The 12,182-nt window shown below is 38.8% G+C and overlaps 1 protein-coding gene across 6 annotated transcripts in view; it reads right to left on the bottom strand.

Annotated features, from left to right (window-relative positions):
* SLC35A1 (solute carrier family 35 member A1) overlaps positions 1-11,698 on the bottom strand; it is a 57,074-nt gene extending 45,376 nt beyond the window's left edge. The window contains exons 1-3 of one of the 6 annotated variants that reach the window (XM_064597855.1): positions 9,695-9,830; positions 2,880-3,010; positions 1,143-1,222 (exon numbers count right to left, since the gene is read on the bottom strand). Coding sequence is in view for 3 of the 6 variants with exons in the window: in XM_064597851.1 (XP_064453921.1) it covers positions 9,695-9,872; positions 11,466-11,568 (281 nt within the window). In the remaining 3 variants the exon portion in view is untranslated. Of the gene's footprint in view, positions 1-1,142; positions 1,223-2,879; positions 3,011-9,694; positions 9,873-11,465 lie in introns of those variants that run through there. The other 5 variants (XM_064597851.1, XM_045867210.3, XM_064597853.1 and 2 more) reach the window with 5 other exon arrangements.
* Between the last annotated feature and the right edge of the window lie 484 nt (positions 11,699-12,182).

Genomic DNA, 12,182 nt, shown 5'->3' with positions numbered 1-12,182 from the left:
GCTTGTGTTCCCTCTCTCGCTGTGTCTCTCTGTCAAATAAATAAAATCTTTTAAAAAAAAATAAAATAAAAGTTAAAAAAAAAAAGAACAGTATTTCTGGTCTTCTGGAAGAGTGACTGACAAACAGGAAAGTTTGAAAGGAAACAAAGAAAAGGAAGTTTGAAAGGTTCAGTAAATGTTTGGATCTAATGTTACATGTAGTAGTAAGTTATGAAAAAATATAAACCAAGTTTTAGCAATAAAAAGAAAATGTAAACCCAGCAAGAGAAACAGAATAGGACTGGATAATCTATAAGTATTTGACAGCTACATTATTCTAAGTAATACTAGAAAATAATTAAAATAATAATTTTTCTGGAGTAAATTATTTTCTTCAATCTTATATAATGTATTTGTTTTATTACTATACACACCCAAAATACAGTACATTTACACATCCTGCTAGATTTACTTAGTCTTTATAGACTGGTGAATAGCAAACAATAAAAGGTTGACTTTGTTCTAAGACAATGTGAAAGCTTTGCACATCTATTTCTGCATCCCACAAGTGACAGATTTAAATAAAAACTGTCAGTTTTAATAGCTATGATAGCATTTAGTAAAGCATAAGGCTAACCAGTAATTTTCCTGTGAACTACTGTAGTAACTAGTTTGAAAAACCAAAATATTTTAAATGTTCACTGTTTTATGTTTCAATCAGATTATAACTTAGAAATTGGTAATTTATAACTCAAAAGATTTTTAAAAATCAACTTAATCACATATAGAACTTTTGCAACATCAAACTGCAAATCTGTCCCCTCTCCCAAAAAATAGGATTTAGTAATTTCCTCTTCAATTTAAAAGTGATCTGATGTAATCATACATATGCACAATAGTGTATAGAAAAAGATGCCTTTGTTTAGAACCCAAATGCCCATCAACAGAGCCTAGTATATATAGTACATCCATATAATAGAACACCATGCAGCTCTTAAAAAGAATGAGACAGATTTCTAAGTACTGACATGGAACAATCTGTCAGATAAAACATTTAAGCGGGGGGGGGGGAAGTAAAGTGGAGCATAGCGTGTACTATGTATACATGCATAGCACACGTAATTAAAACTCACCAATTAGAACATGTAAACTTTAAATCTTACCAAAGCAGCCATCCATTAATTCTTCCCTGCACTCCTTTTCTTGCAGCTCTAGCTCACTGAAATAAGTATAATTTCACATCCTGAAAATTACCGTAAATTATAAGTAAAATCAACAAGGATGGGAAAACCTAAAATTAATTACAAACAAAACCTGCCAGTTTTTTAAATGAATAACAAAACTACTCTAAAGGGGAAAAAGAGAACTAACCCAAGTATTCTAAGAAACAGTCTTTTTACTATATGCTCTATAACTAAAGGCAAAAAGAACTACGTACAAATACTGAATTTTAGTTAGTAGGTTTTTCACAGCTGTATATTAGAAACTCTGAATCTACTTATGTACTCGAAGACTGAGCAAATAAATATCTTAAGGATAATGGAAGCTAGACTTAACACCATTAGAGAAGGGAGCAAATACGGAAAGGGAAGTTTAAAATAAACTGTGGTTATTAGATCAGAATCATAGGTATCAAACAATACATAACTCATGTTATACACCCATATACATACAGAAGTACAGAAATAGATAGGTGTATATGTACACATGTACACAGATTTCCTGCCTCTGCTGAAAGGGCCAAGAAGAAATGATACCCCAGAAGCAACAGACACACCTAGTATCTAGATCATGGTTTCTAAATACCACTCTCAAAAAAAAAAAAAAAAAAGGACCAAGGCTTCTTGGAGAAATGTATGATTTCAGGGTTGGGGCAGGTAAAGTATAAGATAAGCCTTAAACATCTTCCTGTGCTAAATAAACTGCTCAAAGATTGATGAAAATATGTAAAAAAGGAAGGAAGGAATAGGAGAAGGAAGGAAGGAAGGAAGGAAGGAAGGAAGGAAGGAAGGAAGGAAGGAAGGAAACAGGGAAGAAGCTTGAAGAAGATCCCACTGCCCTAATCTGGGATAATTTTAGCATCAGAATGAATAATGATAATGGATTCCAGGCCATACAATGAATCCATGAATCTATGCTGTATGTGAGAGAGACAGAGAAAAAAAGGGAAAGCTTCTTAGAGTAGAAGGCCACCTAATAAAGGTACAAGGAGTGATGGAATTAAGAAGTTACCATTTGGCAACATCAATGGGTAAAACTTAGTAAGTGAAAGTGATAGGAGACACAGTATTTACTTAGCCACGAAGTATCTCTCCGTAAGATATTAACTACAAAGAGAAAATTGGGGGCGCCTGGGTGGCTCAGTCGTTAAGTGTCTGCCTTCAGCTCAGGTCATGATCCCAAGGTCCTGGGATTGAGCCCCGCATCGGGCTCCCTGCTCTGTGGGAGGCCTGCTTCTCCCTCTCCCGCTCCCCCTGCTTGTGTTCCTGCTCTCGCTATGTCTCTCTCTGTCAAAAAAATAAATAAAATCTAAAACAAACAAACAAACAAAAAAAAAAAAGAGAGAAAATTTATAAGTTTATATGGAGAAAGCTAGCAGGCACTATCTTAATCCAATCAAAATTAAATTACCAGTGATGGGGCACACATTTTGACAGTGATTAACAGATTGTATTCTACAGTGTAGTTTCTTGCTTTCTAAAGAAGTTAGATATCTGCTCATTAGGTTTCAAAAATTCATTTTCACAATAGTGCCAAAAGAAGCATTATTCTTTGGTTTTCCTAAGGCGGTTTTAACTTACAACATTATATATTATAGCAGAAGTATTTTCCACATTTAATGCCCAGTTTTCTTGGAGACCACACCAAGGTATGCATTTCTCTGCCTTCTGCTCACTTACCACAATCTGAAAGACGTGTTTTTACTTCTTTTCTGAAGAAATATAAATGAAATCCATGGTTGTTGTTGCCCCAACATATATTGCTCTCCTCACCAAAGCAAGTCTATGTTTCCTTTTAAAAGTTAAATATCCTAAACACATCACACAGAAAAGTTTCAAGTGAATTTCACTTATAATTTTTTTTTTTACTATATTTAAAATAGGGCAAAGAAAAGATTTGAGATTAAAATTAAGCTGCTGCCTTCCAGTGTTTCAGCAAGCCAGCCATACCCTTCAGACTACAAAGGTTTTTACCATACTAACAATACCCATGCTTCAGGGAATGCAACCCCACTACTCCTACCCCAGGAAAGGGAAAAAGGAAGAGAAAGAACCAAAGAGAATGGGGTCTCTGCCATCTGACCTGGATTGCCAACATGACTTCTATCCAAGTAGGATTCTCTAGGTACAGAAACTCCCCACCACCTTAAATCCTGAGAGACTGCCCATTCATTTAAAACATGAGTCTGAAACCTTGCTGATCCATTTGGTCAGGTCAAATTTGTTAGACAGAGAATATATTAATTAGGTCCTTCCCAGTCTCAAAGTTCTGACACAAGAGATGAGTGACTAGACTTGAGATCTCCAAAGCTCACCAGGAACCATCCCCAGAGCTACAACTGCCTCTGCTTAAATTCTTAGGACCTAAATATTCTAACTTACCTAATTTGGGCACTTGAGAAGTTATGCTTACCTTCGTCTGCTTAATTTAACTCTTACAAAATTGTAGGACACTGCTTCAGACCAGACTGACTCTTGGTTTTTTTAAATAAGCTTTCCGTTTGTCTAAACATATTGCACCTATTATTGTATGTTCCTCTTTATGTAGGTTCTGTGGTTTCTGGTTATATTGTCCAGAAAATAGGAATCTTTAAGATATATGGCATTAAAGGGCATTGAAAATGAGAATACTTTTATAAGATTACTCTCTTCTGACAATCTCTTCTAATCCCATGAGATTAAATACTTTATGTGATAAGGACATCCATATTTATTTCTCCAGCCCAGACCTCTCTTCTGTGTTCCAGACGCATCAACGCAACTGCCTTTTCTCCATAGCCCACTTGGATGTCTCAGAGGCACTAAAAACTTTATATTGTACCTACCCAAAATTAAATTATTGATATCCCCTTCCCTAAAATCTTTTATTCCTGTCTCAGAAAAAAATAACTCTATTTACCCAGTTTTTTAATATTAAGAAACATAGATATGATTCTTAACACCTCCCTTCCCTCACCTACTGTAGTTGATCCTCATTACTCGTGGGTTCTGTATGTGCGAATCTGCCTATTTGCTAAAGTGTATTTGCAACCCCAAAATCAATACTCTCCGCACTTTTACAATCATAGGCAGACGTGCATAGAGAGGCCCAAAATTTGAGTTGCCTAATACACACATTCCCAGCTGAGGTCAAAAAAGACAATGCTCTGCCTTCTTGTTTCAGCTCTTATACTGTAAGCAAATGTAGCCTATTTAGTGCCACATTTTCCACATTTTGGGGCTTTCTAGTGGTGATTTTGCTGTTTAAAATGGCCCCCAGCATACTGTCCAAATCCAAGATGGCCGTAATATGCCTTAAGGAGAAAATACATGTTAGAGAAGATTTCTTTAGGCATGAGTTATAGTGCTATTGGCTGTGAGTTCAATGCTAATGAATCAACATATATTAAATAAGGTGTCTTTAAACAGAAACACACATAAAACAAGGTTATCTATTGATCAGTTGATGAAAATATTGTGACCAGAGGCTCACAGGAACCTAACACTGTTTTTCCTCTAGCAGCACTAGATCAATATTCACTAATTCAGTGTCCATGGTGACCTCATAGAACATAACTACTGTGAAAAATACGAATCGACTATGTACCCAACCCCATCACCAAGTCCTACAGATTCTACTTCCAGAACATAACTCAGATCCATTAGCTTCTCTTCATCCTGTGTTGTTATAGTAGGCCATTATGTCTAGCCTCTAATAAGCTTCCTTACTTCCAACTCTTTGCACCCTTCTAATCCATTCTCCTCAAAGATCAATGTGACTCTTAAAGCAAAATGCATTACCATGGTTAGTCCCTGAATTAAACCACTCAATTATTTCCAAATGCACTTAAATCCAAAATTCTTCACAGGCCCATGGACTTATTCTTGAGACCCTGCAGACCTCTCCTGCTTCATCTTAGCACCACTCCCTTCTCACAACACTGCAGACATACTGATTTGCTGCTGTTGTTACTTAAGAGTCAAGAATTTTTCTGCTGCAGGGACTTCACAAACACACTGTTCTCTCTGCCTCTCTATGCTCTTTTCCTACACAACTTCTACTCATCTTCAGGTCTAGGTTTAAATGTAACTTTTTCAGCGAGAGAGCCTTCCAACCCAAATGGAGACCCTCTATTATACTTATTTACAGCATCCTCTACTTACCCTTCTTAACACTGCAAATTACTCATTTGCCTAATATCTGGTTCTCCACTAGACTATCAGCTCCATTGGGACAGAACTATGCCTTTGTAGTTTGCAACTATACTTCTCACATCTGAAACAGTGTTGAGCACATAACTGGGGTTTGGTAAATGAATGAATAAATGAATGACCCTGACTGTCCCATTACATCAATATACTGAAATAGACATAAGCATGACTATGTTTAAAATGTTTGGAGGAAGAGAAACAGATTATTTGGATGTGGCAGTGATGTGTTTCTCTGTAAGTGAACCTTAATTATGAGCAAGACATTAAGAATTTCAAGAACTGGGACACCTGGGTGGCTCAGTCGTTAATTGCCTGACTTCGGCTCAGGTCATAATCTCAGGGTCCTGGGATCGAGGCCCACGTCGGGCTTCCCCGCTTCTCCCTCTCCCACTCCCCCCCGCTTGTGTTCCCTCTCTGGCTGTGTCTCTCGCTGTCAAATAAATAAAATCTTTAAAAAAAAAAAAAAGAATTTCAAGAACTTTCCTGAGTCTCTGCCCCCATCTCTACATAGTATAAAATATGTACTTCTTTAACAATCAGCCAAGACCAAACATATTACCGAGCAAAGAGCATTACTGTAGAGACCATACTAAATAAACAAACAGCAAACTGGTCTATGAGGTTAGGCTCTGCATAGTTCAGATAAAATTAAAGTTCTGAAACAATATTTATGTCAACTCTATAAAACTGTTGCACTTTATCATAAGGTAAAGAGTGGGAAGAAGCGAAGAAGCCTGTACTTCCTTTAATAATTTTTTTTCCATTTAAATAGTTCCGGGTTTTTTTCCTTTTCCTGTCCTCCAAAATTTCCAAATCAGAATTTGGTTAACACGTTATCTAATTTTTACATTAACTTTATTTTCACAGTATGGGAGAAATTTTATTTTATCATCAGGATCTAATTTTTTCTTTTTCTTCTCTGAAGAGAAGATTTTTAAGGAATAAACTTTTAGTTACTTCTAATGTAATTCTTTCACATTCTCCCACAATGTCCTGAAATTGTTATCCTCTCTGAAATGATAAAGTATTGCTTCTACTTTGAAAACAAAATCTAATCTCTTACCACAAATACTTTGATATTTTAAGTTTCTCCATCACAGTAAAATAAAGCAGTAATATCCAACTTGTGTTTTTGACCCACTACATAACATCCTATTTGCCTTTGACCCACTTTTTTTAAGTTACCAGTTTTAATAGGTATACAAAGAAATGAGAGCATGGAGAGTATCTAGAAAATCTTTTACTTCTTTGCAAACCTCACATAATTAAATCAAAAAGACAAATATAAAGTTACTGGGTCTTTCATTTGTGTAACTTTTAACTGTTCATTTCTAGTAGCCCAGAGTCTGGCCATGTATTTTATTCATCTTTTCCATATTCCAAACTGGAAACAGTTACTAACAGCTTATTAATATAAGCTAGTTGTCCCTTCAAGATCTAGAACCAACTTTCAACATTTTCACTGGGGTATCTTTCCCAAATAGCCGTGTTTAGTTTCATTATCAAGTGTCTCATCACATATTGCTAAAGAAGCAACTGCATTGTCCTTTCATTTCATTTTGTAAGTATCAATCTGTGACTTCCTAGGTTGAAATAATTCTCCTTTATCTTTCACTTTTTTACCATTCTAAGAAATGAGCATTCTAAGTAAATTCTTTGTTCCAAGAAATAAAATATTTTCTTGTTATGAAGCACAGGTATTTATTTTCTACCAATGTGTTTTGAATAAGCACATGAAAATTTACCAACACATTCTCCATAACAATTATATTCACTTTAAAATTCAATAATTTCAAATGTATCTAGTTTCATGTTTTGTAAATTTTTTGCCAGTGCTTTTTCCACTTAGAAACTCTGTGTGCTTTAAATGATTCTTCTCGACCCCCAAATTCTTGTTAGCCATATAATGTCAAAGGCCAACTACCAAAACTACGTATGTCATAATTCTTTACTTTTCTTGGTTGTCTCTGGTCTTGTGTACTCTGCAGGTACGGGTTCATAACAGAGCCTCTCTTGTAAGCCTTTACATCATGCTGGTGAGAGACACAGCAACTAATTATTGATGATGATGATGTTGATCAAGTACAGTTTTTGGTTTTCCACACGGTTGTTATTTCAGCACCATTATTTGACTTGTCTGGCAAATTCTTAGAAATTTTTGTGCTTTTATTTTTATGTAATTTCCAAAAAGGCTTCCAGAAAATAAACTACAACTGACCATACCCATAACATGGAATAACTGAAGAAAAAGAAATACTACACACCAAGCTTTGCAAGGATGGAAAAGCATCAAAGTAAAACAAAGTCTATACAGGTGGGTTGGCAGAACACAGCTCAATGGCTGAGTTACACCAAAGGCTTCACTGCTTTTTTTTTGCACATTGGTTTTTAAAAATTCCTAACAGTTACTGAACAACTGAATCATGATGTGACCTTACAGTTCAAAATGGCTGATGTCATGCCTGACAGTCCTATTTCATTCTTGAGTCACAATTTTTTCTCCCCATAGAATTCAGAGGGAAAAAAGAAGAGATGGGTTCCCTTATCCCTCTTCTTCCAATATCTCTATGTTTGTCGTAAAAGAAGCCAAGCCTTAAGATTTTATTAAACTCTTAGGTTGTTATGTAGAAGTTGTCGTAGAGTTTTCAACAGAGATTTTTGCCTTTGGAACATTGCCTTTTAAAGGTACAACAAGACCTCTCATTTATCTGACGTTATCCAGAATGAAGAATCCCCTAAGCAAAGCCAAATCTCCATGAAAAGGAATCTTAAGAAACTGTGAAAGGTCTGAAATTTTACCCTACTTGCAACCTAACAAGTTAAGCTGCCACAGTATCTCAGCCCAAAAGATAAGTTTTTTTTAAGACTTTTTTTATTTGAGAACGTGCGAGCACCAGCAGGGGAGAGGGACAGTCTGAGAGGGAGAAGCAGACTCCCCGCTGAGAGATCCTGACCTGAGCAGAAGGCAGATGCTTAATTGACTGAGCCACCCAAGCGTGTGAAACTCAAATATATTAAAGCTTGCCATCATGTGGCCTCAAGTTATTTTTGTTCTTTTCTCCCTCCCCAAACCACTTTTAGAGTATTTTTTCACATGATTATTTGTCATCATGCGTGTATTTACTGGTTTATTTTCTCTCTCTTCCTCTAAGCCTAAGCTCCAAGCAAGGAGAAACCTTATCTATTTCATTCATATATAGGTATATTCAACACCTCTTAAAAAACCATAACACAAAAATCAATAAATATTTGTTAAATGAAATTTAAAAGTGTTTGTATGAACTTTGTTTCTACCTAAAAGCTTACCCACATGCCACTCCTCACTGGTGCCCCACTCTCACTAACTCTCATTTTGAAACCTGTATGAGTTCTCACCTGCCAAATGACCCAAAAGGGTCCGCATCTCATCAATTTTTCCCCAATGCAATTTCCTACCGGATTTTATTTAATTTTCACAACCCTATATTATTTTCTGCAATTAAAAAATAAAGAAACTAAAGCTTAGAGAGGTTAAGAGATGTGTACAAAGTCATAATCTCACTGCATCAAGTTTTAAAATTATGTCTGTGTCACTCCAAAGCCCCTATTCCTAAACCTCTCTTACACTGCACCCTTAGCTAGAATGATTCTCATACAATGTTACCAGGTCAAAGCCCAGTGCCACCACATATTTATAAAGGTGTAACACTGAGGCACCTCAGATGCTGTACAGGTAAAGCAGGGGTATAGTACTTATCTAAAAAATGCATACAGATTAAATCAGATGATTTATATGAAAAGCACTTAGCACAGCGCCTAGCACTTAACACACAAAAACACTCAAGAAACATTATTATTATCATATATGCCTCTACAACAGAAGTCAGTCCTTCTTTTCTGTGCGGGTTAAATGGTAAATAGTTTAGGCTTCATGAGTCACACAGTCTCTGCTGCAACGAAGAGAGGCAGCAAACAGGGTTTGGCCCCCAGGTCATAATTTGCCAACCCCTGGTTTGGAGCAGGGTTCTTCAACCTCAGCTCTACTGACACATGGGGCTGGGTGATTCTCTGTTGCGGAGGGCTGTTCTGTCCGTTGTAGAAAGTTCAGGAGCATCCTCAGCCTCCACCCAGCAGATGCCAGGAGCATCAGCCAAGTGGACACAACCAAAAAAGATCTCCTGTGGAGCAAAACTGCCCCAAGTTGAGAAACACAGCTCTAGAGCAATCAAACATATGAAGACATAGCTTGAATTTTCTAATAAAGAAAATACCTTAACTGCGTGGAAAATTAACAATTTAACACACTAAAAAACATTTATACTCACTTAGCTAAAATTCCCACACTTAGCAATAACTTTATAACTTCTGTAATACACACGGCTGTGGTTGAAAAGTAGAGTTCTCTGTCTGATGTCCTTGTGTATCTTAAAGCTACGGTATAAGCTGCGGCCACCAGGGTCATCACTGCCAAGCAGTATAACTTGAATAATAAACTGACATTTTCTGGAAAATATGTACAACAAAGATATTACTTAGTAGACAGCATTAAGTTTATAGAAGTTAATCAATGTTATACCTCAAAATGCTTCCCAACTTCAAACACAAAATACTTCTTAAAACCCATGACATTTGAAAATTTCACAAAACTTTCCAAATACATGAACACACACGTATACATACACAAAACACAGCTGATTTTAAATGTCAACCAGTTAAGCAAAGATTTTGTTCCTGAAGAATGCTTCAACTGCAAGATTATGTGGAAGACTGACACTAGTTTGGGATATAATAAATTACGTATTTAATATATCTTTATAATATAATGTTAGTATCATACATTTATAGTGGGGATATAAGACTTATGGCAAAGGCACAACAAATATTTACTGACAATAAGCCTAAATCTGTAAATTACTGCAACTATTTCAGATGATTTGAGTTCTGTAACTTTCAAGTTTTGCTCATCATTAATCTTGCTGTCCCCATCCTATGTTAGTTATCAAAACAGTTCTATTTTTTTCCCCTTATTTCCTGTGTTGCTACAAAAAGACTCTTAAGGTTGGGCTTACTTGAAATGGGAGAATGCCTAAGAGCATGATACGCAACCACAGACAATGCCCCTGGGCAGGGCTTTATGATAAACATGGGCTCCCCAACCAGGAAAATAGCTTGGCACCCAGCAGAAAGATATCCTGTAAGTATTTTTGTAACATTTATTCAGAGGTGAAGCCAAAGCTCTGTGGGAGAAGGGTGGAGAAGGAATCCGGGTGTTGCTCAACCTGTCCTAGCTACAGCTCTGAGGTCCAAAAATTTCAGCTCTGTTCTAACTTACATACCCCACTCAGCAAAACAAAGTGCTTCGGGGTTAATCAGAATCACTCTCATGAAATGGCAATTAGTCATCAAATATTATTACTCTAATGTGCCATCCCTGGGGGGAAAGCGGTGGCTCTCGCCCTCCACCCAAAATATCAAAGTGTTCCTTCTAACCACATACAATATTCTCCAGGGAAGGAACTCTGTTAACGACTGCTTTCTCCATCTCGTTACGGTTTCTGCGCTGTTTCAACGCCCCAGTGATGTTTTCTGTGGCTGTTACAGGGACCAGCCGCTACTTGGGCTCCGCGCCCGGAGCATGCCCTTAAGCCTCTTGAGCATCCGTAGGGCAGAAGGCGCCGAAGAGACCGTAGCCGCGACGACCCCGGCCGGAAGGGAGCACAGTCCTGCCTCCCGCCGGGTGATGCGGGTCCAGCCCGGGACCTGCGCTCCGGCCCCTCTCCGGGTCCACCGCAGCCCCGGACTGTCTGAATGTGGTTCCCACCCACTCACTGCAAGCTCGTCGGGGCAGGCGCGGTCTGGGGCTGCCAAGCGGCTCCGAGCGGGGTCCGCCAGGGGAAGGCAGCCACAGGAGGCTGACTGCCCCGCGCCTCCCAGACAGGCGGCGGCACAGGCTCACGCCACAGAGCGGCTCCAAACAAACTCCTGATGCCCGACGCCTCGGCCTGGCCCCAGAGCCCCGCGGGCGCGGGCAGGAGCTCACGCTCGCGCGCCACCGCCCCCCGTGGACTCCCCAGTCCCGGCGGCCCCAGGCCTCACCTCTTGGGGCAGCCATGGTTCCCCGACAGCCCCGCGCGGAACTGACGCACGCCCCCTCCGCGCGCCGTCCTCGGGACACCCGAGACCGCCTCCTTGTGGTCATAGAGACGAAAATCACTCGGCCTAGAGCGCCTCGCCCGCCGACCGTCCGCCGACTTCCTGCCCAGCCTGGCACCAAGATTAGGCTCAGCAATCCAAGCTACCCCCGCAAATGGGAAGACCCGGATGGAGGAGAGGCCTTTACGGCCGAGTCCTTGCTGACAAGTGCGTAAAACTCGAGTCGAAGGCGTCATTCTGTAAACTACATCTCCCGGCCGGCTAAGGAAGCCGGGTCAAGGGAGCAGAGCGTTGCCTTCTGGGAATTGTAGTCCTCACCAAGGTGATATGGTAGCAAATAGGACTTGAGTTAAGACTTGGTGATTTATGCCTGTCAGAGCTGTTGTAGAAACCCCCAGAACCCGCAGAGTAACAGAAACTACTTTCGGCAACTTTTGTAACTTCCACTTTGCTCATTACCTTGCATTGTTACCTCTTACTTAAACTTAATATGATTTATGTATTTTTCAGAAGTCTTATGGCTGTGTCCTTATTGTCAGCATTGTCATTGATTATATTTACTTGGCCAGACATTCTAACTACGTGATCTTCTCACAACAAAAGGGCTTCAAAAATATTGGACGTGTCAACAGGCATTTACTTCAATCGCTGTAATCTTCA

This window comes from Mirounga angustirostris, unplaced genomic scaffold (genome assembly GCF_029215605.1).
Source record: "Mirounga angustirostris isolate CCGP_5_RB_7025 unplaced genomic scaffold, mMirAng1.0.hap1 SCAF_8, whole genome shotgun sequence".
Lineage (NCBI taxonomy): Eukaryota > Metazoa > Chordata > Mammalia > Carnivora > Phocidae > Mirounga > Mirounga angustirostris.
The sequence above is the reverse complement of the archived record's forward strand: the minus strand, read 5'-3'. Positions and strand labels throughout refer to the sequence as shown.